The sequence below is a fragment of the Nycticebus coucang genome, chromosome 7, assembly GCF_027406575.1.
Source record: "Nycticebus coucang isolate mNycCou1 chromosome 7, mNycCou1.pri, whole genome shotgun sequence".
In the NCBI taxonomy this organism is placed as follows: Eukaryota; Metazoa; Chordata; class Mammalia; order Primates; family Lorisidae; genus Nycticebus; species Nycticebus coucang.
Genome location: NC_069786.1, coordinates 98,276,540 through 98,302,001, shown reverse-complemented (window position 1 = coordinate 98,302,001; position 25,462 = coordinate 98,276,540). Strand labels below are relative to the sequence as shown.

The window sequence follows — 25,462 nt, the reverse complement described above, 5'->3', positions numbered from 1 at the left end:
CCCAACCCACCTCATTAGGCCTTTAGGAATTCTGACATTCTAAAGTTCTAGTTTCTTGATTGGGAGTCATTTCTGCTTCCCACACCCACAGTTGCAGCCTTGGTATGGTACCACTGCCTTAGTAGGAATAAAAAAGGTGATATGGGGAGAAAAGAGAAAAGCCTGATCAACCACCATCTCTACCTCATGTTAGCCTCACCTCATGGGAAGAACTGCATAGTCATACCAGCATTATCCCTTCACTCCTCCTCCCAAATTCTGAAAAAAAGAGGAACCTATAAGCTGATAATCCCCCCTCTGGTCCCTCTGATATTAAGTACAATCATGAAGGCCTGTGAGGGAGCACTTTCTTCCTTTATCTTTTCCTTCTTCCTTTCAGACCACAAATGTTTCAGTTGATCATTCTAGCTCCTTTTTTTTGTTGTTGTTTCCATTCAATTCCATTACTTTTTTTTAAGAGACAGTCTTACTTTGTTGCCCTTAGTAGAGTGCTGTGGCGTCACAGCTCACAGCAACCTCCAGCTCTTGGGCTTAGGCAAATCTCTTGCCTCGGCCTCCCAAGTAGCTGGGGCTACAGGTGTCCACTACAACGCCCGGCTATTTTTTGTTACAGTTTGGCCAGGGCCAGGTTTGAATCCACCACCCTCGGTATCTGGGGCTGGCACCCTACTCACTGAGCTATGGGGATATTTCTTTGCCCATTGTTGGACCTTATGAACTGTAATTGTGTTCTTTGTTCAATAAATGTAATTCATTGGTCCATATTGGCATATTATCTTCTGGTTCTTTTATACCACTCTGGACATTTGATCTACAATTTGGTAAGCAAAGCCCAAAGCAGAGTGTCTGTTCCTGTCAAGACCCATTTGTAGCCTCCAGGCCTAATGGCATTAGTTCAGCTTGCCAGTTATGTGCAGACCTTCCCCCATGGGAATGTGCCCCATAGTCATCTGTAGTCTTTGTCTCTTTCATTGGCATTTTGTGCCACATAGGGTACAAAAGGAATATCTTTAAATTCAACCCATCTCTGCACTGCTGCATTCCACCATGTGCACTCATTGCATAGACCCAAGTGGCTACTCCAAGTGAGCACACAGAGATCTCTGCTCACTGGTACCAGTCACCTGATTCTGGAAGGGGGTTCTCCTGATGTGGATCAATATATCCTACTTGAATGTACTCCTCAGTTTCCCATTGTGATTTCCATACGGCTGTTCTTCATATAGGCACCCAATTTTTCATTATCCTTCTGCCTAACCACGTGGTCAGGCTATTGTCCACCTCTGAGGAGTTAATGAAAACCCAACTACCCTGTTTCCCCGAAAATAAGACATCCTCCAAAAATAAGACCTACTTACAGGAAAGATAAGACGTCCCCTGAAAATAAGACCTAGCGCATCTTTGTGAGCACACCTTAAAATAAGACACTGTCTTATTTTCGGGAAAACAGGGTAGTAGCAGACTACATGTGGTTCAGCTGACCTGGCTAGCTGATTTGTTTTTATCTCTTTCTTTCTTTTTTTTGGAGTTTTTGGCTGGGCTGGGTTTGAACCTGCTACCTCCGGTAGGTATATGGGGCTGGCATCCTATTCGCCGCCTATTTTTTGTTTTGTTTTCTTTTCTTTCTTTTTTCTTTTTTTTTTTTTTTATCTCTTTCAATCAGAGTGGCAATCTTCCAAATCATATACTGACCATTCACCTTGGAACTGCCATCCATAAACCAAACAGCTCCTTGTTGGTCAGTAGAGAACTGTTTATAGGGTATTTTCTAGGAAGTAATAGAATCTGGCAGCTCCTGGGGTGGTTGCAGTAGCCCAGGGGAACAAGCAGCTTCCTGCTTCTGAGTACTGAGTTTCTCTTTGCATTCTTTTGGTAGTGTGTCCTTATAGCAGGAATCTAGGCCCAATGGAGAGAAAGGGGAGAAAAAAGACTCACCTGATAAAAAAGACAGTGACCAAAAAAAAAAAAAAGAAAAGAAAGAAAAGAAAAAGAATCACCCGGAGGACACCAGTGATAGAAGAGGAAGGAGTTTTATTTCAGCCGGTGGAGCTGTGGCAGACTAGAATCCAAAATGGCCAAGCTATCAGTTCTGTTCCTGACCTTTTCTTGGACTCACAAGTAGACAGACAAAGGAATTACCGTATTACCTCTCATTGGAGGTGTCAAATCATGTGCAGGGTTCATAGAAACAGAAGCAAGCAGCAAGTGTTAGTTTCAAGGACCCAGGAAGCTAAGTTTTACAAATTCCTAACAGCTGAGTTACCATGGGGAGGACCTTGTAGGAGTGTCCTTGGGCTTCTGTGAGAAGCCTTTGTTTTTTTTGTCAAATCAGAACACATTCTGCCCCAGATATCCTCTCTCATCCTTGCACAAACCATTTCTGTTTTATTTTCTATCTCTTGGGTACTGCCCTTCCCATTTGAGCGTTTCACTGACATCACCCAAGACATAATATCACTTCAGTTTCAGGATTATTTTGTGTCATTTAGTCGAAGGGGCAATCTCAGGGCATAATGGCAAACTAGTTGTCTCTTAAAAGGAAATTTTCTGGTCTTAAATCCCAGCAGTTGTTGCTGGGTGGCACTTACTGGCTTTTACCATTAACTCTAATTTGTACACTACACAGCACTATTGTACACCTTCATGAGCTTGGGCAGTCTTACTGGTTCCCAGGCAGCATGTCTAACTGTTTGCAAAGATTTCTTTCCAGAATACATTTGTATATGTGTAATGAGATATCTTAGGGATGGGAACCCAAGTCTAAACATGGAATTCTTTTATGTTTCATATACACTTTATACACATAGCCTGAAGGTAACTTTATGTAATACTTATAATAATTTCATGTATGAAACAAAGTTTTGTTTTATTTTTTGAGACAGAGTCACTTTTGCAATTTGCTGTGGTGTCACAGCTCACAGCAGCCTCAAACTCTTGGGCTCAAGTGATTCTCTTGCCTCAGCCTCCCTACTAGCTGGGATGACAGGTGCCCACCAAAACACTTGGCTATTTGTAGCAATGAAGTCTCACTCTTGCTCAAGCTGGTCTCAAACCTGTGAGCTCAGGCAGTCCACTTGCCTCGGCCTCCCAGAGTGCTAGGATTACAGGTGTGAGCCACCACGTCCAGCTGATACAAAATTTTGACTACAACTCATTATATGAGGTCAGATCTGAAATTTTCCACTTGTGGCATCACGTTGACACTCAGAATCTCACATTTTGTAACATTTCAAATTTATGTATTAGTGATGTTTAACTTATACAGTCACTTCACATAATCTCATCAACCATCCATTCCCATATTTTCCTAATCTAGTAATAGCCTTTGTTTACCAACAAGATCCTGTGTCACTAGCCTCTACCCTAAACAAAGATACTTATCAGGTATGGCATATGTTCTACTCAGCTTCTGCAGATGCTGAGACCAAGGCCAGAACTCTCTTTAGGCAAGGCCAAATTCTTTACTACATACTACTCTACATGGTTGTTGTGACAAATAAATGAGGTAGTGCCCAAAACCTGCTTAGTACCTGACATTAATAAATGTTGGTTGATACTACTATTCTTTCTGTAATATTTTGTTTGTAGTATAATAATACACTTATATTATTGGTTATACTGCTAAAGTTATAGAAAGAATATAGGTTCAAGCAAATTTCCATAGTCATTGGCCTTTGAAGTGCTTCAATCTGGAATTCTGATTTTTTGTTTAGTCTTCTCAGTATCACACATATGACAGAAAATGCAACAGCTTCCCTTCTGTCCTGACGCGTTGTTTTTGTCCTTTGTTAGTGTGCAAGGTGCTGTACACATATAACACTTGAAGAGGCCTTATGCCAACGTGAAGTAGCAGTCTGTGTTTTTTCTATATAGTGATATTGGGTTTATGTAAATCTTTCTGCATTATAAACTTATATAAGAATGTTGGTTTTCGGCGGTGCCCGTAGCTTAGTGGGTAGGGTGCCGTCACATACACTGAGGCTGGCGGGTTTGAACCCGGCCCGGGCCAGCTAAAAACAATAATGACAACTGCAATAACAAAAAAAAAAATAGCCAGGCATTGTGGTGGGCACCTGTAGTCCCAGCTACTTGGGAAGCTGAGGCAAGAGAATTGCTTGAGCCCAAGAGCTGGAGGTTGCTGTGAGCTGTGATGCCACGGTACTCTTCCCTGAGCGACAGCTTAAATAACTCTGTCTCAAGAAAAAAAAAGAATATTGGTTCATAAGTACAGTCTGCATACTAGCTTGCATGAAAATTGGTTACATGATTCCTTTTTTGTTTTCTAATTTTATTATTTATTTATTTATTTTTTGAAACTATAAATTCATAATATAGTTTATGACATGACCTTGGTACATAGAACTTACACTAAGAGATAGAGTCTTATTTTATCACCCTTGGTAGAGTGCTGTGGGGGTTTTCTAATTTAAATTTTTAAAAAGTATAAAATTATATACTGTAGTAAATTTAAAATAGAATAGGGTATAAAGGAAAAATAGATAAGAGCACAAAGAAAAAAGTAAATGTGTCCTTTCCCTTTTAAGCACCTATTTCTATTCCTAGTAATTAAACTGTTAGCAATTTTTAATATGTCCTTCTAGAATGTTTTAATGCATACAGAAGGATATTTTGAACCTTAAACACATGCAGGCCCATATACTTGGGATTCAGTTGTATATATTTTACAATTTGCTTTTTTTCATTGAAGAAAAAGTCTTGGACTTCTTTCTCTAGCAACACATAGAGATTTCCTCATTCTTTATTTTATTTTTTTCCTCATTCTTTTTCAATGACTAATTATTCCAGATTTTATATGTACCATCAATTTATAGCCATTCTTATATTGAATAAATTTAGATTTTCATGTTATGCTAAAAATTAAAAAAATATAATTGGATAGTTTTTAGTGTATTCACAAGGTTGCACAACCACCACCACTATCTAATTTCAGAACATTTTTATCATACCAAAAAGGAACTCCATAGCCATTATAGTCAGTTCTCCCCCCCACCCGACTGCTACCCCGGGTAACCACTTACTGACTATCTCTGACATTTCATATAAATGGACTCATATACCATATAGCATGTAGCCTTTTGGGTCTGGCTTCTGTCACTTAGCATGTTGTTCAGGTTTTTTTGGCGTCATGTATTAATACTTCCTTTTTTTTTTGGTAGTTTTTGGCCAGGGCTGGGTTTGAAACAGCCACCTCTGGCATATGGGGCTGGCACCCTACTCCTTTGAGCCACAGGTGCCACCCAATACTTCCTTTTTATATTTGAAAAATATTTGATTGTATAGATGTACTTGTGGGTGAACATTAGGGAGGTTAGATTATTGGAATAGTGTTAAATTGATATAATAATAAAATAATTATGCAAAAGCTTTGTGATCAGGATCAGGTATACAGAACAATGGGTGAGGACATGAGCTTTCAAAAAAACATACTATATGGCTCAGCGCCTGTGGCTCAAGTGGCTAAGGCGCCAGCCACATACACCTGAGCTGGTGTGTACGAATCCAGCCTGGGCCCACCAAACAACAATGATGGCTGCAACAAAAAAATAGCACGGCGTTGTGGCAGGCGTCTGTAGTCCCAGCTACTTGGGAGGTGGCGGCAGGAGAATCACTTGAGTTCAGGAGTTAGAGGTTGTTGTGAGCTGTGATGCCACAGCACTCTACCCAGGGCGACAGTTGGAGGCTCTGTCTCAAAAAAAAAAAAAAAAAAAAAAAGACATACTATATAGGGAGCTTCACGAGACAACTTGACATGAACATCAAAAGACATCAAGAAAAAGGCCTAAAGGGCCTGGCTGAAGTCAGGGAGGGCTTCAGGAAAAAGGCCTACAAGGGCCTGGCTGAAGCCAGAAAGGACCCCAGACAAAAGGTCCATTAGGGCCTAAAAGGGCTTAAAAGGCCATTTTAAGATTAACTAAGAAAACGCATACAACTGACTAATTAAACAAAAAGAAACCTAGTTCTTGTAGGTTTGAGGTAAGAAGATTCAACATTTTTCTCCCTGACTCTTGATACGAGTACATTGTCAACTGATATGCCCACAGAAAAACAAAAAATTAACTGAGTTATATCTAGTTCCAATTGCCTTGGAAATTATAGATTCTATAATCCTGTTATTGATTAATAAATGTTTAAAAAATAACTAAAAGATAATTGAGTGGATAATAAAATAGGACATGAAAAACTACAAAAATTACAATATTGTTATTACAAACATTCATTTAGTGATCAAAAAAATAATAAAAACTGAGTACATCTACTGTTTGGGGTTGTCACTGTCTCTCACATAAAGGGCATTGCCCCCGACCTCACCCACTCTATAAATTCTGTTCTATTTCTATTGTCTTTATTTTCTTCATTTCCTTGTTGCCACAGAACACCGGAGATACTCATGGTTGTATGGGGACTAACTTCCTACATGTACTACCTTTTATTTATCCATTTGTCAGTTGTGTTCTCACATAGCAGAAAAGGTGAATAAGCTCCCTTGGGTCTCTTTTACAAGGGGACTGATGAGGGCAGAGTCCTCATGACCTAATTAACTCCCAAAGGCCCTGTCTTTCAGTACCACTACATGGAGGATTAGGTTTCAACATAGAATTATGAGGAGATACAAAAATTCAGACCCTAGCAGTTATTATGAACATTTATTTAGGAACTTTTGTGTAAACATATACTTTCATTCCTTTTCAGTACATACTTAGGAGTAGAATTGCTGGGTCATATAGTAATTTAACATTTAAATTTGAGGAGCTATCATACTGCTTTCCAGAGTATGTATGCCATTTGACATCCCATCAGCTCTGTATGAGAGTAACAGATTTTCCACATCCTCACTTACTTTCCATCTTTTTGATTGTAGCCATCTTAGTGTGTATGAAGAGTAGTATCTCATTGTGCTGTTGTTTTTGCTGCATGTTTTAGTTTTGTATATAGTTAATTATATCAAGAATACACATTTCCCCCCAAGTTAAAAATGTGTTAGGCAGTTTATTAAGAAAAACTGCAATCTTCGCCTGTAGTTCCAGCTACTTGGGAGGCTGAGGCAAGATAATGGCTTGAGCCTAAGAGTTTGAGATTGCTGTGAGCTGTGATGTCAAGGCACTCTACCAAGGGCGACATAGTGAGACTCTGTCTCAAAAAAAAAAAGAAAGAAAGAAAAGAAAAACTGCAATTGTTAACTCTCTCTCCTATTTCCTCTTATGAACCATTTAACAATGCCTAGAGACTTGTTTGGTTGGGAGAACTGGGTGAGGAAAAAGCTGCTTCAGGCATGTAGTGTGTGGAGGTCGGGGATGCTGCTCACCATCCTACAATGGACATAGGACAGCCTCAACAATACTTGTCTGGCTTCAAATGCCATAATGCCACAGCTGAAAAATCCTGGTTGTGTCTTTTTTTGTTGTTGTTGTTCGTTTGTTTTTTTTGACACAAAAAACAAAAGTAGAGTGTCACTGGGTAGAGTGCTGTGGCATCATAGTTCACGGCAAACTTATACTCTTCGGCTCAAGTGATCCTGAAGCCTTTTGACTCTGATCTGGACTATGTTGCCCTCTTTACCTGGTGTACAGTTATTATCTTGAAATCTTTCTTCACCATTATCCTGGGAGTTCTTGTTGCCTTTTTCCTGGGCGGATCTACTGTTTCCTGTAAACCCCCACCCCACCCCCCATTTTCTTCATCCTCAGTTTCTAGTGTTCTGAAATTTTATTGTGATATTTCTTGGTATAGGTTTGTTTCTTTTATTATGCTGAATACTAGGTGGACCTTTTTGATTTGAGAATTCATTGCCTTCAGATTGAGAAATTTTCTTGAATTATTATTGTTGGTTAGTTTGGCCTCTTAGTGGTCTTTTGTTTTTTTGTTTGTTGTTTTTTTTTTTTTTTTTTGAGACTGAATCTCAAGCTGTCACCCTGGGTAGAGTGCCATGGCATCATCATAGCTGACAGCAACCTCCAACTCTTGGGCTCAAGTGATCCTTTTGCCTCAGTTTTTCTGTTTTTAGTGGAGATGGGGGTCTCTCTCTTTTCAGGCTGACCTCAAATTCGTGAGCTCAAGCTATCACCTAGACTACTAGGATTACAGGTGTGAGCCATGATGCCTGGCCTTTCTGGAGCTTTTATCATTGGATGTTAGATCTCCGGGATTGGTGGGCTTATTTGCCTTATCTTTTTCCCTTTTGTTGTACTTTCTGGCACAGCTGGGATATTTCTTCATCTGCCAGTCTTTCTTTGAGTTTGTCATTCCCATGGTCATATTTTGTATATCAAAAGATTTTTTTTGTTCCCTGAGTGCTCTTTTGAAATGATCTTTTTTTTTTTTTTTTTTTTTTCTTGTGGTTTTTTTGGCCCGGGCTGGATTTGAACCTGCCACCTCTGGCCTATGGGACCAGCGCCCTACTCCTTGAGCCACAGGCGCCGCCCTGAAATGATCTTTTTTTTAAGGAACAGTATCTTCTCATATTTTTGAGGACATTAAGGATAATTTTATTTATTCAAAAGTATTTTTTTCGTTTTGCTGTTTCCTTTTCCCCCTTTTTATTTTAGTCTCTTTTTTCTTTCTTTTTTTTTTTTTTTTTGTAGAGACAGAGTCTCACTTTATGGCCCTTGGTAGAGTGCCATGGCATCACACAGCTCACAGCAACCTCCAACTCCTGGGCTTAAGCGATTCTCTTGCCTCAGCCTCCCGAGTAGCTGGGATTACAGGTGCCCACCACAACGCCCGGCTATTTTTGGTTGCAGTTTGGCCGGGACCAGGTTTGAACCCACCACCCTCGGTATATGGGGCCGGCGCTTTACCGACTGAGCCACAGGCGCCGCCCTAGTCTCTTTTTTTTTATTAGAGTTTCTTACATACCTGGTAATCTTTTTTTTCCCCCTCATATTTAAGAGTAGGGGAATAAAAACTGAGATGTTCTGACCATATTAGTATGACTATGAACATCACCATAGGGTGGTCTTATAGAGATATTCAGTTGAGAAATATTGCAGGTCCTATCTTTAAGTCATTCTTCTCAGGGTGACCAAATTCCCTAGGAAAAACTCTTCTACTCCCTTATCTAGAGATCTGGCTGACAGTATTCTGGTGGCCAAGTAGGGAAAGAGCTTGAGGTCTCAATATCCACTCAGACATATTTCAGTATGGTGTTTCCCTCCATCTTCATCCATCCCCTGTACTTACCCCCTCAAGAATCATGGTTGTGCTTAGTGGTTCTCAGATAGAAATTCTTTTTTTAACCATTCAGAAAATAAACCTCCTGTCTTACCTATACCTTACCTTCCCCTGTACAGAGAAAGAGAAGGATTTTGAAGGTATGAGTGCTTTTGAATTGGATTTTTAACTTTCCATTTTGAAATGGACAAAAATTTCAGATTTAATAATACGAAAATTGCAAAAATAGGCTCAGCACCTGTAGCTCAGCACCTAGGGCGCCAGCCACATACACCGGAGCTGGCAGGTTCGAATCCAGCCCAGGCCTGCCAAACAACAATGACAACTACAACCAAAAAATAGCTGGGCGTTGTGGCAGATACCTATAGTCCCAGCTACTTGGGAGGCTGAGGCAAGAGAATCAGTTAAGCCCAAGAGTTTGAGGTTGCTGTGAGCTTGACACCATGGCACTCTATGAGGGCAACATAATGAGACTATCTCAAAAAAAAAAAAAAATTGTGACAATAGTATAAAGAGTTTTCATATATCATGCCCGAAGCTTTTTAGAAGTACAATTTTCCTTGGTTTTGCCTTGGAAATTCAGTCAGTGTCTGTTAAAACACAGAAACACATGTTTTTAAAAGGTTCTTAATTAATGTACATCCATTAAGTGGTTTTAGGAGTAACTTTCTTAGAGGTTATAAAGATTAGAAAAACATTTATTCATTCAGTAAATATTTATTGAGCAATTATAATGTATTAGACACTTCACTGGACATTAGTGTTAGAGATGAATAAATCAGAGTCTTGGTTCTAAAGCTGCTTATTACTTAAATGGGTAAAACAGAGGTAGAGCCCAAGAACTAACAGTTCAATGGGATAAATATGTTAGAGCTACACAGATAAAGGAACAGTCTATTTTAGCAAAGAAAATAAGAATAGCTATGTGGCTAAGGTAAAAATTTAAGCCAGGACTTGAGGTCTTAGCAAGAATCACCCAAGCGAAAAAGTATATTCTAGTAAGAAGGAGCAGCTTGCATAAAAGCAAATAATTATGAAAGCATATTGGTGGGGTGGTAAGACTGACATAGTGTAGTATATGTGGTGGGCGGTGGAGGGAAGTAAGGCTGTAGAGGTAGATTGAGGATGGATTTTAAAGGATCTTATGGTTAAGTTTGGGCCTTATCATGAAGTCAGTAGGGAGATGGTGGACTTTTGTTGATAGGAGAGTCATCTGTTTAAGCATGATGATTTTTTTTTTTTGGCAGTTTTTGGCCAGGGCTGGGTTTGAACCCGCCACCTCCGGCATATGGGGCTGGTGCCCCACCCCTTTGAGCCATAGGCATCGCCCGATGATTTATTTTTTTAGAGAATAAAATATAGAAGGGGCAAGAGATATGACTTGTAATGAGGAGATCAGAAACAGAAATCTTTTGAGGATGTTCTATTGTAATCTGATTGAGAAATCATGAAGGTCAATATGAAGGCATAATTATAACCATCCCCTGAATAATTCAATTACTACAGTCTCTAGTAGAAATAATTGTAATACTTTGCTCTCTTTTTTTTTTTTAAGGTTTGAAGTTCTAAGTTTTCTCATGCTGTGTTATAATTCAGCTATTGTGTATATGCCTGCCTCATCTTACCAGTCTCTTTGTCGGATGGGCTCCAGGTGAGAAGAGTAATTATTATTAACCTTCGTATTTGTATATTTATTTGACAGATATTTATTGAGCACATTCTGTATACTAGGCACAATTCTGACTTCTGGTGACAATAGTAGTAAACAAATTTCACAGATTCCTGTAGGAATCCTTATCCTCATGACTTCTGAAATGTGACTTCAGCATTGATGAAATATTTTCTAGCTGAATGTGGGTCTCTACCAGGACATCTCAGTTTGGAGTTGTTTACTAATATACCTAATCATTCCCTGGATTCTAGTTTTTATAAATCACTTTGAGAGCTTTGACTAAATAGTCTTATAAATGAGGAGAGTCTTAAAGAATGTCACCCTTTCCCTATACGTTTTTTTTTTTTTTTTTTTTTTTTTTAGGCAGAACCTCAAGCTGTCTCCCGGGGTTGAGTGCTGTAGCATCACTGCTCACGGCAACCTCTAACTCTTGGGCTTAAGCTGTTCTCTTGCTTTAGCCTCCCAAGTAGCTGGGACCACAGGTGCCCGCCACAACGCCCGGGTATTTTTTGGTTGTAGCTGTCATTGTTGTTTAGCAGGCCTGGGCTAGATTCAAGCCCGCAAGTGCAGGTGTGTGTGGCTGGCGCCTTAGCCGTTGAGCCACAGGCACCCAGCCTCCCCATACATTTTTTAAGTAACTGTCTCTGTGTTGGAGAATTTGATTAGCAATAGCACCAATTATCTGTGTATCTTATTTTTGTGTGTTGGGGGGAGTACTCTATATGTTTCATAGATCATAATCTTACTAAAGAATAATTTCTAATAATTTGGACAGACGTGTGGAAATAGAAATTTCCATCATATCAAAAAACTTTAATAATACAAATTAGTTTGGAGACAAATAATTTCAGTTATAAAAGGAATTCTGGCCAGGCACAGTGGCTCATACTTGTAAAACTAGCACTTTGGGAAGCTGAGGCAGGTGGATTGCTTGAGCTCAGGAGTTCAAGACCAGCCTGACCAGGAATGAGACCCTCTCTCTGTACTAAAAATAGAAAAACTAGCTGGGCATTGTGGTTGGTACCTGGCTGAGGCAAAAGGATCACTTTAATCCAAGAGTTTGAAGTTGCTATGGGGCAGCGCCTACGGCTCAGTGGGTAGAGCACCGGCCCCATATACCGAGTGTGGGTGGTTCAAACCTGGGCCCCAGGCAAACTGCAACAAAAGATAGCCGGGCATTGTGGAGGGCGCCTGTAGTCCCAGCTACTCGGGAGGCTGGGGCAGGAGAATTGCCTAAGTCCAGGAGTTGGAGGTTGCTGTGAGCTGTGACACCATGGCACTCTACCGAGGACAATAAGGTGAGACTCTGTCTCTTAAAATGAAAAAAGGAAGAAGTTGCTGTGAGCTATGACACCATGGTACTCTACCTAAAGTGACAGAGGGAGAGACTCTGTCTCAAAAATTAGAAAAAAAAAAAAGGAATTCTGCGTTCATCCTTTCAGCTGATTTTTACTTAAGGAAACCAAGCTCCTAGAAACGTTAAATACTATATTAGTTTCTATTTCTATATAACAAATTATCACAAATTTAACAGCATAACGTATCACACTTATTATTTCATAGTTTCTTGTGTCAGTAATCTGAGCATATCTTAGCTGAGGCCCTCTGCTTAGGATCTTATAAGGCTATAGTTAAGATAGTAGCTGGAGCTGCAGTCTCATCAGAGGCTCAACACTTTTGTTGGCAGAATTCAGTTCCTGTGCTCTAGGACTGAGTGTTTCAGTTATTATTAATTTTTTTTTTTTAAGAGACAGAATCTCACTTTGTTGCCCTTGGTAGAGTGCTGTGGTGTCACAGCTCACAGCAACCTCCAGCTCTTAGGCTTAGGCAGTTCTCTTGTCTCAGCCTCCCGAATAGCTGGGATTACAGGCGCCCGCCACAACGTCCGGCTAGTTTATTTGTTGCAGTTTGGCCAGGGCCGAGTTTGAACCCACCACCCTCAGTATATGGAGGTGCCCTACTCACTGAGCCACAGGCACCATCCTGAGTGCTTCAGTTATTGTAGCTGTCTGCTGGAGGCCATCCTCAGCTCCTTGTATGTGGGCCTCCCAACATAGGCAGCCTACAACATGGCAGCTTTCTTCTTCGAAGCCAGAGGAGTGAGAGTGACTGCAGCAAGATCTTATGTAATATAATCACATAATCATGGAATCCCATCACCTTTGTGTTCTGTTGGTTAGAAGCAAGTTACAGATCTCATGCTCACTCAAAGGGGAGGGGATGACACGAGGTGAATACCAGAAGGAGGGATCTTGGACCCCAAGAGTCTTATCCACAACAAATGCTTTGCTCAAATTCACATGCTTTTGTATTGCTGGGAAGAGAATGTGATCCTGTTTATAACAAAACTTACTAATTTTGTTAAACGGGGGAAGACCAACCTAAATTAGCTATAACTGAGACTGGGCACGTTGGCTCATGCCTGCAATCCTAGCACTCTGGGAGGCTGAGGCAGGTGGATTGTCTGAGCTCTCAGGTTCGAGACCAACTTGAGCCAGAGTGAGATCTCCTTTCTAAAAACAGCCTGTACCAGAGTGAGATCTCATCTCTGAAAACAGCCAGGCCTGTAGTCCCAGCTGCTAGGGAGGCTGAGGCAAGAGCATCACTTAAGCCCAAGAGTTTGAGGTTGCTGTGAGCTAGGACGCCACGGGACTCTACTGGGGGTGACAAAGTGAGACTCTGTCTCAAATAAATAAATAAACTATAACTTTGATTTTATAGATTATCTTAAAATAAGTATATTATTTTCTCTTGCCTGTAATAAGATGATTAATGGCTAACAAAGTTCTTATCTCGAATCTAGAGGCTACTCACTGCCTATTTGGAGATAAATTTATTTATGAGTGATAATTTTGGGTTCATTAAAAGAAATCTGCCAGGTCTTTTATTGGCAACACATCATGGCCTTTAATAGTCTCTTAATAATGAAAGCAATGGCAGAGTTTAATAGTCCCCAAACTTCTGTTCATATCCCCTAAAGAATTTTGCAAAAAAAATACACCTATAGCCAAGATGACATTAACAAAAAAGCTTTAAAGAAAGAAAACCTGGGCAGCGCCTGTGGCTCAGTGGGTAGGGCACCGGCCCCATATACCGAGGGTGGCGGGTTCAAACCCGGCCCCGGCCGAACTGCAATCAAAAAATAGCTGGGCATTGTGGCGGGCGCCTATAGTCCCAGCTACTTGGGAGGCTGAGGCAAGAGAATCGCTTAAGCCCAGGAGTTGGAGGTTGCTGTGAGCTGTGTGATGCCATGGCACTCTGCTGAGGGCCATAAAGTGAGACTCTGTCTCTACAAAAAAAGAAGAAAGAAAACCTATGTATCTACTTGTACTTTTTTTTTTTTTTTTTTTTGAGACAGAATTTCATTTGGTCACCCTTGGTAGAGTGGTGTGGCATTATATCTCACAGCAACTTCAAACTCTTGGGCTCATTTGATCCTTTTGCCTCAGCCTCCCAAGTACCAGGGTTTCACTCTTGCTCAAGCTGATCTCAAACTCCTGATCTCAAGCAATCCACCCACCTTGGCCTCCTAGAGTGCTAGGATTATAGGCGTGAGCCACTGTGCCTGGCCTTCCACTTGTACATTTTTAAGTTTCATTTAAAAATTTTAATTCTACCCTAAATAGTTGTCTATTATTTAATTTCTAGTATGTAAATGCTGACATAATAAAAAATAACTGTTGAGTCAGTATTTTAAATGTACATAATATAAATCCACAATGATATGATAGCCACCATCATCCATTCGAGGAATAAAAGAACATGTTTTGTCCAGAGATGATAGTTCATGCCGAATATAGTCACAGCACTTTGGGAGGCTGAGATAGGAGGATCACTTAGGCCGGGAGTTCAATATCACCTGGGGCAACATAAACACTGTCTCTAAAAAAGTTTTTAAATTTAGCTGCCATGGCTCAGTGCCTATAGCACAGTGGTTACCGTGCCAGCCACATACACCGAGGCTGGCAGGTTCGAATCCAGCCCAGGCCAGCTAAACAACAATGACAACCGCAACAACATAGCCGGGCATTGTGGCAGGCACCTGTAGTCCCAGCTACTTGGGAGGCTGAGGCAAGAGAATCACTTAAGGCCAAGAGTTTGAGGTTGCTGTGAGCTGTGATACCACAGCACTCTACCAAGGGTGACATAGTGAGACTCTGTCTCAAAAAAAAGAGTTAGCTGGTATGATGGCCCATGCCTGTAGTCCCTATTCCTGAGGAGGGTCATATAGGAGGATTACTCGAAGCCCAGAAATGCAGTGGTACAATCATAGCTCAGGGGGTAGAGACTTTGTCTCTGGAAAACAAAAAGCAAAAATAGTCTGACATTATATTGTTTATTTTTCTTCTTGAAATTTAATTTCCAGCCTACTTTCCTCATGTAATTATATCTTAACATGATGCCATTTTCAATTGAAAGTCTTTTACTGATCACTTAATACACTTATCTCCTACAAAAAATGAGTGTATGAATTGAACTTTTTAAAAAATTTCCTGAGACCTTAAGGCACTAAACACTAAAAAATTTCTTCTTGACTCATCATAATAATTATAGTAATAAGTTAATTGATTAAAAATTATAAGTAGGCTCCGCGCTTATAGCTCAGTTGTTAGTGCACCAGCCACTTATATCAAGGCTGGCGGTTCAAACCTAGCCTGGGCCTGCTAAACAACAATGACAACTACAACAACAACAACAACAACAACAAATAGCCGGGCTTTGTGGCGGGCGCCTATAGTTCCAGCTACTTGGGTGGCTGAGACAGGAGAATTGCTTGAGCCCAGGAGTTGGAGGTTGCTGTGAACTGTGAAGTGACGGCACTCTACCAAGGGTGACATAATGAGACTCTGTCTTAAAATAAAAAATAATAGGGTGGTGCCTGCCCCATATACCAAGGGTGGCGGGTTCAAATGTGGCCCCCGCCAAACTGCAACGAAAAATATAGCCGGGCATTGTGGCGGGTGCCTGTAGTCCCAGCTACTTGGGAAGCTGAGGCAAGAGAATCGCCTAAGCCCAGGAGTTGGAGGTTGCTGTGAGCTGTGCGATGCCACAGCACTCTACTGAGGGTGACAAAGTGAGACTCTGTCTCTAAAAAAATACATATATATATATAAAAAATAATAAAATGAAATATAACTACAGTATAACTTTTGGTAATTATCAAGCATAAATTTTTTGGAAGTGTCTCTTAGTGAGATAAAAGGCAGGAAGTTATTTATGGTACTTTAATTAAAGATGGCCTCACAGACAACTGTATTTTAAAATGTGTCTTTGTTTTGAGATTTATGTACTTCCCAATAATTCAGCTTGATACAAGTTGAGATGAGTGAAAGTTATGCATATGTTTGTGTGTATGATAGGGAAGACAGAGAAGGATGACTGAAAGAGGTGGTTTGCTATTTGAGAAAAGTTGTTGCTTTTATGGATACAATCCACTAGAATGTGTACTTTTTGAGGGTTCAGATTTTATTTATTTATTTTTATCTGTTCATGGATATAGCCTAGTCCCAGAACAGTGACTGGAATGTAACAGGCACTTAGTAAATATTTGAGGAATGAATAAACCAAATAAATGAACTTATGAATGAAAAAACTACGTAATGAATCAGAAGGTCACACATGTTAAATGCTATATTTTCCTAGGGTTTGTGTAAGTGGGTTTCCACGGCAACATGAAAAACATTGGAAAGAACTCTGTGGTCGAATAGTATTGGATCCTGAATTTATGGTGCAACTTCTCACAGGGGTTTATTATGCTATGTAAGTAGGTGGAGCACAACATTTTATGAATAATGTTTGGAAATTTTTGATATTTCACTTTCTTCCTCATCACACACAACACCGAATCCTTTGTTCCATGATGAGCTTGTTATCTTGCTTTTCTAATATGGCTTTCTTTTAGTACTTTTTACACATAAATGGCCAAAGTATAATTAGTCATTAAAATTGAAGTCTAGAAATTGTCATGTTTTCTATGTGGAAAACTGTATCGCTACATAGTTCGTAACCCTGGTTTTCATGAATGCATTAAATAGATTATTATGAATATCAGCATAATAAAAACCAATTTATGTGAAGAAACATCTGTAACCTATTTTAAAGATAGTATTTGAAGTCTTCATTTTTTTCTTATAACTGGGATAATTTATAAATGAAATGATGTAAAATTCGATGTGAAAATCTTCATGACCAAAATAGTGGGACCTGGAACAGTAAAAAAAAAGTTGTGATGAAGATTAGAGATATTTGCCTAAGATAGTGAATGATCTGCTTCTCCATAGGTATAATGGACAGTGGGAGCTTGGCCAGGAAGTTCTTGATGACATCATTTATAGAGCTCAGCTAGAACTTTTTTCTCAACCATTATTGGTAAGTTGGTTTTTTTTTACTCCTTATTAAATATAACTGTACTTTAAAATGGCACTACTGGATCAAAAATTATTATTTAAAAATTAAATTAAATTTGATTTTTTTTTTTGAGACAGGGTCCTTCTCTGTTTCCCAGGCTGGAATACAGTGGCGTGATCATAGCCCACTATAGTCTCAAACTCCTGAGCTCAAATGATCCTCCTGCCTCAGCCTCCTGAGTAGTTAGGAATATAGACCCACACTACTATGCCTAGCTAAGTTTTAAATTTTTTTTATAGAGATGGAGTTTCACTATGTTGTCCAGGCTGATCTTGAACTCAGGGGCTTAAGTCATCTGTCTGCTTCAGCCTCCCAAAGTGCTGGGATTACAGGTATGAGCCACTGTGCCCAATTGTGGTGAAAAAATATTTAACATGTTGGCCAAGCACAGTGGCTGACACCTGTAATCCTAGCACTCTGGAATGCCAAGGTGGGAGGATCCCATGAGCTGAGGAGTTCAAGACCACCCCGAGCAACAGCAAAACCCTGCCTCTTCTAAAAACAGAAAATTAGCTGGTGGAAATGGCAGGTACCTGTAGTCCTAGCTACTTGGGAGGCTGAGGCAGGAGGATCACTTGAACCTAGGAATTTGAGGTTGCTGTAAGCTAGGCTGACAAGTCACTAAAAAAAAATTGATTTTTTTTTTCCTCCCTTGATTTAGATTTAGAATCATCTAAATTCTAAACCATCGGTTTTTCTAAAAGCAAAATTAACATGCAGTATACTGAGAAAATTATTTTAGCTGGCATGACATGAAAGAGAGTTAATATTTTATTCTAAATAAAAAAACTTCATATTCTACCACAAAATAAGTATATGTCCAAATGGTAAGTAATCAATTAAAAAACAAATGTAAACATCCAAGAGCTGAGTGAGTAAAGCATTCTTTACAGTGGCAGTATGAAACAGCTCTAAACATCCCTCTGCAGAAGTAGTTTTGTAATGTGTGTATGTGTGGGCTTTTTGTCTTTTTTTTTTAACCTTCTGTCCCACGTCTAGCAATGTATTCCAGGAAACTAAATTCCAAAAAAAGTATTATGGGCTCAGCACCTATAGCACAGTGGTTATGTCACTGGCCACATGCACTGAGGCTGACAGGTTCGAACCCAGCCCAGGCCAGCTAAAACAACAATGACGACAGCAAAAACAAAAAATAGCCGGGCGTTGTGGCAGGCACCTGTAGTCCCAGTCCTGGCTAGTTTTTCTACTTTTAGTAGAGATGGGGTCTTTCTTGCTCAGGCTGGTCTCGAACTCCTGAGCTGGGAGTCCTCAGCTACAGGCTGAGGCAAGAGACTCGCTTAAGCCCAAGAGTTAGAGGTTGCTGTGAGCTGTGATGCCACTGTACTCTAATGAGGGTGACATAGTGAGACTCCATCTCAAAAAGAAAAAAAAAAGTATTATAAGGACAATATTAGAGGGCGGCGCCTGTGGCTCAGTGAGTAGGGCACCGGCCCCATATGCCAAGGGTGGTGGGTTCAAACCCAGTCTTGGCCAAACTGCAACAAAAAAAAAAAAAAAAAAAAAAAGGACAATATTACAGTGCTTTTCTTAATTGCAAGGGAATAAAAAAATTCCACAGAGAATTATTTAACTTATATTTATTTGATAAAATTATATATTTGAGATTTTGAAGAAAAATGCTATCTTGTAATAGAAAAAATATTATGTAACTTTTTTTTTTTTTAAACTTGATGGGACAGAGGAGATATACAAAATGCTAATAATTGTCTGGGTGATTCAAATGTGGATGTTTTTACTTCTTTCTGATTAAGCTTTTTATAGTTTTGTTTTGTTTTGTTTGTTTGTTTGTTTTTTGAGACGGAGTTTTACTCTGTCACCCTGGGTAGAGTGCCATGGAGTTATTGTAGCTCACAGTGATGTCAAACTTCTGAGCTTGAGCACTCCTCTTGCCTCAGTCTGCCAAGTACCTGGGACTACAGGTGTGTGCCACTACTCCAGGCTAGGTTTTCTACTTTTAGTAGAGATGGGGTCTTTCTTGCTCAGGCTGGTCTCGAACTCCTGAGCTAAAGTAATTCACTGACCTCAGCCTCCCAGAGAGCTAGGATTGCAGGCATGAGCCACTGCACCCAGCCTATAGTATTCTTATAATTGTGTTCTTGTAATGTAATTTTCTACTTGTATCATTTTGAGTACAGTACAACTTTTCAAAAAGCCATTTTATTTATATTGGTTTTTAATAGTTTAAGCTAAATATAAATTTATTGAATTAGCATTTATAGTAATTCTCTGATATTTGAATTCTTGTTTTTTCTTATCCCAGTATCCCTAATATTACCCTAAGGGTTATATTACAACAAAGATAAATTGTATCATCATAATAATACTTTGCATTTATGGGACTCTTAAAATTCATAGTTTATGCCTGCAACAATCTTATAAATTAAGTAAAGGTGACATTTCCAAGGCAATATAGGTAAAGAGATTAGTAATTTCTAGTTCTAGAGTATTTTTTTTTTTGTTAGGAATCTCTGAGGGATCCAATAAATAATAACCCTTTTTCCTATTCAAATCTAGAAAATAATTGACAAATAGAAATACTGATAAAGGCTAAACTGAAAGACCTAACTCTCCATTCCCAATCATGGAACAACCCACTGGAGAGAAGGTTTGAGTGGGAAGATCAAGTACACCCATCCAACTTGCTACCTTCCAGTTGCTCTTATCCAGGTGGAAAGAGAGGAAAGAAAGACAATTCTTTAGCTCAAGATCCTTGCTAGATTAAGACAACCCAGTTAAGAAACACGGACCAGTTAAGTGGCAGTTACGCACCAATGAGGTATCTCACTTTCTTCCTTAGGGAGCCAAAAATGGTGGGAGAAAATGTTGGAAGAATTTAGGGAAAATATCTCCTCATGTAAAAAGAGTACTACAGATGATCCTAATGTTATCAGAGATTAAATTTTGTTATTTTGTTTTGATCATCTGAAGAATGAGATACTTTAAGAAACTTATTCTAGACTCAGCGCCTGTGGCTCAGCAGCTAGGGCACTGGAGCTGGCGAGTTTGAATGCAGACCAGGAGGCCTGCCAAACAACGACAACTACAACCACCCCCCCGCCAAAAAAAAAATAGCCAGGTGTTGTGGCCGGCACCTGTAGTCCCAGCTACTTGGGAGGCTGAGGCAAGAGAATCGCTTAAGCCCAAGAGTTTGAGGTTGCTGTGAGCTGTGACACCATGGTACGCTACCCAGGGCGACAGCTTTAGACTGTCTCAAAAAACAAAAAAAAGAAACTTATTTTGGTCGGGCCCGGAGGCTTCTGCCTGTAATCCTAGCAGTGTGGGAGGTGAGGTGGGTAGTAGCTTGAGCTCATGGGTTCGATACCAGCCTGAGCAAAAAGAAAGACCCCGTCTCTACTAAAAATAGAAAAAAACTGAGTCAAGAGGATCGCTTGACCTGAGTTGGAGGTTACTGTGAGCTATCATGCCACAGCACTGTACCATGGGTAACAGCTTGTTTCTGTCTCAAAAAAAAAAAAAAAAGAAAAAGAAAGAAACTTATTCTAAATTGACCTCTATCAGGATTCAAATGTTAAATAATTTTCTTTCTTTGGAATGCTTTTTCTCTTTGGTAGTAACTTCAAGGAATCAGTGGGGTATGTGACTTACATTTTAAAAAATCATTTTTCATTTGAAAAGCCTATGTACAGAACTTTGGCTCATTAAAAAAAAAAAAAAGTAGAATATAGGCTGAGTGTGGTAGCTCATGCCTGTAATCCTAGCAACTGGGGGCCTGAACTAGGCAGATCACTTGAGCTTAAGAGTTTGAAATCAGCCTGAGCAAGAGTGAGACTCTGTCTCTACTAAAAGAAAAAAACTAGAGAAATTATCCCAGGCATTGTGGCTGGCGCCTGTAGTCTCAGCTACTGATGAGGCTGAGGCAGGAGAATCACTTGAACCCTGAAGTTTCTGGTTTTTTTCCAGTTAAATGAGTTTATTCAAGCTGAAAGTATGATGGTTGTCCAAAGTAAACACAAAAGCCAAAGAATGATGGTCAGTACTCCTGGTGAGGGGAAAGTGAGAATCATTTATTCTACTTATAGGCAAAAGTGGAAGTGCTGAACAGAATTACATTTTCCATATAAGACTAACAGATAGAAGATTTGATTGGCTATTATTGATTACACTTTAAGGGGGCTTCTTTTTTTTTTTTTTTTTCTTTTTTTGCCGTTTTTGGCCGGGGCTGGGTTTGAACCCACCACCTCTGGCATATAGGATCAGCGCCCTACTCCTTTGACCCACAGGCGCCACCCTAAAGGGGGCTTCTTAACATTCTCTTGTAAAGAAGTAACAATCACAAGGTTTTTCTTTTCTTTTGTAGAGATAAAGAGTCTTACTTTATCACCCTTGGTAGACTGCAAACTCCAACTCCTGGGCTTAGGCGATTCTCTTGCCTCAGCCTCCCTAGTAGCTGGGACCACAGGCACCCACCACAATGCCTGACTATTTTTTTGTTGCAGTTCGGTGGGGCCGGGTTTGAACCTGCAACCCTCGGCATATGGGGCTGGTACCCTACTCACTGAGCCACAGGCGCCGCCCTCACAAGGGTTTTTATGTCCAGAATCATTTAGCCTAGGTTTGAATGAAGACTAGGGAGTCTGGTTAATGTACCACATGTCAACACAAAGGTCAGGAAGCAATGGTCATGCACCCAGAGCTGAATTTCATGACTCCAAGGATTAACTTTTCCCTTTTGCATAATAAATTTGCAAAGTCCTGAAATGTTATTTTCTTTGCACATCAGTCTGTTTATGTAGCAGCCACAGATGTATTGCTTATTATTTCTTATTTCTTGTAAAATATCACTACACATATTTAACTTCTCCAGCAGCTTCCAAACAAAGGTCATGGTGTCCCTGACTTTATTTTACCAAAAGATGGGGGACATGATGTTTTATGATCACATTAATGAAATAGTACTCTTTTTCTAATCAATTGCACATTCCCTTCTCTACCCCCCCCCCACAGATTCACAATTTCCAAAATTTCTTTGAGCTGTGACACTCCTTTGTCAAGTTTTCTCTTCTCTCCTTGAGTTACACATATGTGAAATCAATTGACTAACAAATTTTGTTTTGACATAAAAGTAATATAGTTTGTCAAATTCCTGTTTGTACTTAAGATGTTAGAGACACTAAGTGATTTCTGTTAAAAGCAGCTGAGGGATGAGGTGGGGAGAAAGAGTAAAATAGGCTGAATTTGGGACAACTGGGAATTGAGACTGGGAGAAATGAATCTAAACGCAGGAGGCTGAGGCAGGAGGGTGGCTTGAGCCTTAGAGTTTGAGGTTGCTGTGAGCTAGGCTGATACCACGGCACTCTAGCCTGGGAGCAACAGCATGAGACTCTCTCAAAAAAAAAAAAAATAAAATAGAAAAATAGAATACAGAACAATGTCAGATATATTTCTGACAAATATGTACTCTTATATGTTATAATACAAGTTTTAGATATTCAAAATATTATGGAAACATAAAGTACAGAATATACAAAATCTGCATATAGGTTGTAAATTTGTATAGACTTATATTATCTTTTTAGGTTGCCAATGCCATGAAAAACTCATTACCATTTGATGCTCCTGATTCTTCACAAGAAGGCCAGAAAGTACTTAAAGTGGAAGTCACCCCAACAGTGCCGAGGATTTCTCGGACTGCAATTACAACAGCTTCAATTCGTCGTCATAGATGGAGGAGAGAAGGTGAGTGCAAAGTCCCTGTAGTCTACTGAAGGATTCATATAAATTTATCACTTTCTTTACGACTGTTTTAGCATGTATTAATAGGACTCTGTATAATTAAATTTTTTTAATTTTTAAAAATAGCACTAGAAATGTGATTAAATGCCTAAAGTCATTTTAATATAAATGTATTGTATACTTATAAAGTAGAAGGATACTATTTAGACTGCTTTATGAATGTCAAGACAGAAAGTAAGAAATAAGATCAGGTTAATTTTTTCTGTTTTAACTAGCAGTCATAATAGTAAATAAGTTGCTATAACTCTGTTACCATACTGGGGGGAGAGGAGGGAAGGTGCATGTATGAGCATTGTGGGAAAAAACTATATAACTGACCAAACTAACAGTATACTACATACAGTATTCATAAAGAATTGTTTCTTGATATTTATCTTTGCTTTTCCTTTTTTTGTAAGTGCTGAATCCAGCAGTACTTCATAGACATATGGTGCTTGAATAGTCAAGCTGTCTTGCCTAAAAGATACTAATTACCATTTTAATGATCCAAATTTTTCTGTCCTATTCATTTGCAAACCTCACATTGTTCATCTGCTGCCTTATGTGTGTGCATGCTGTGCACACACATGTTAACTCTATAAATAGTATTTGTGTTTATATCATATCCATATATATACATTCTCTTATCTGCCTGGGTCAAAATGCTCAGAACAGAATAGAGCAGCACAAAAGCACTAAAATTTTATATGTTGAATCCCAGATGGCTTTGACTTCTCAAACGAGGCTGACTCGAGTATTCCTGGCTCCCCGATCCAACTCGGCTCCACTGACCTAGGGATCAAACGTGTGCAAGAGGGGGAGGTGCTGGTGCGCAGGACCCCTGAGCATGGCTCGCCGGAGCCCAACTCGGCAGCAGCCACAACAGAGGGTAGGACAGAGATGAGGAGGCAGAAGTCAGTGAGGCAGTTGCTGGAGAAAAATTCTGGCTCTCTATTCCCAAGCAGAATATTTTTCCATTCCAGTGTGTGTTTCTACTACTTCAGGGTGTATTAGTTCCTCCCTGAAAAGCACCCTCCCTTCCCATATGCCTAGGACCAGGTCAGGTATAATTTTTAGTTGCCATTTGTGCTGGCCTGGAATCTGCATCCCTGTGTAATCAAAGAACAGCTTGGCATGGCTACTAACAAGGCAGGGGCCTCTCTCCAAAAGATCTGCAAATGCTTGGAATTTTTTCATTACTGAGCATGTTTATTCTAACATTAGGAAAGAAAAATGCACCCAATGGACATGAGCCCAATTAGTCAGTATGAATGATTTCATTTATATAGTAATTCTTTAAAAATCTGTGAAGAGAGTTTTGTGACATTAGTATATTATCTTTGAGAAACTGAAGTGGAGCCGACCAATTTATCTGATCTTTTGGTGTTCAGTTCAGAATTTTTTTATCTCTTTGACAAAGTTGCTTGTATTGATTGGTTTTTCAGAATCTGCAGATCAAATTGCTTAGGTCTAGCTAGTGAACTATTGACATCTTTCCTCTATAAATATGCTGTTCTGCTGCACACTTCATTATGTACTTTATTGTAAATTAGGGTTATATAGCTCCCTAACAGAACTGAAGTGTATTGTTAAGGTCAGATATTCTACTAGATCCTTGATTCTACAATGTAGATATCTCAAAATCAGAAATTTTTTACACATATACCTACCACCACTACCTTAAAAGAACACTTCTCTCAGAGTAGTGTTTACTTGCTGTTTTACATGTTAGCTTTGTGAAAGAGGGAATTATAGGCCAAATAGCTTTTTAAATTATCCAATATATTGCTACTATGGAAACTTTACACTACCCTGTTTCCCCGAAAATAAGACTTCCTCTGAAAATAAGACCTACTTACAGGAATGATAAGACGTCCCCTGAAAATAAGACCTAGTGCATCTTTGGGAACACACCTTAAAATAAGACACTGTCTTATTTTCGGGGAAACAGGGTAGTTTATGAAATAAGCCAAGTAGTTTTCAAAGTATGTGTTTACTTATTTTAAAGGCCAAACACACATAAAGCAGGCTTAGTGCCTGTAGCTCAGCAGCTAGGGTGCCAGCCACATACACCAAAGGTGGTGGGTTTGAATCCAGCCCAGGACTGCCAAACAACAATAATACCTACAACCAAAAACTAAATAGCTGGGCATTGTGGCGGGCGCCTGTAGTCCCAGCTGCTTGGGAGGCTGAGGCAGGAGAATGGCTTGAGCCCAGGAGTTAGAGGTTACTGTGAGCTGTGATGCCATGGCACTCTACCCAGGGCGACATAGTGAGACTCTGTCTCAACCCCACCCCCAGCCCCCAAACATACATAAAGCAGTTAACTTCCTCCTTAGGGAAGTCTCTTGCTCTTTGGTGCATTAGAAATTTGAGCATGCTCAGTAAGAATCTAAATCTACTCTCTGTTCCCTTGCCCATTTGCCCAGGTTGACCTTA

The 25,462-nt window shown here is 39.7% G+C and overlaps 1 protein-coding gene across 6 annotated transcripts in view; it reads left to right on the top strand.

Annotated features, from left to right (window-relative positions):
* The window catches only part of HYCC2 (hyccin PI4KA lipid kinase complex subunit 2), a 97,289-nt gene that overhangs the window by 66,534 nt on the left and 5,293 nt on the right, over window positions 1–25,462 (top strand). For 5 of the 6 annotated variants that reach the window (XM_053596620.1, XM_053596618.1, XM_053596617.1 and 2 more), the window contains 5 exons: window positions 10,745–10,840; window positions 16,505–16,621; window positions 17,143–17,230; window positions 22,828–22,987; window positions 23,745–23,912. In XM_053596620.1, coding sequence (XP_053452595.1) covers window positions 10,745–10,840; window positions 16,505–16,621; window positions 17,143–17,230; window positions 22,828–22,987; window positions 23,745–23,912 — 629 coding nt within the window. The remainder of the gene's footprint in view (window positions 1–10,744; window positions 10,841–16,504; window positions 16,622–17,142; window positions 17,231–22,827; window positions 22,988–23,744; window positions 23,913–25,462) is intronic. The other variant, XM_053596621.1, reaches the window with a different exon arrangement.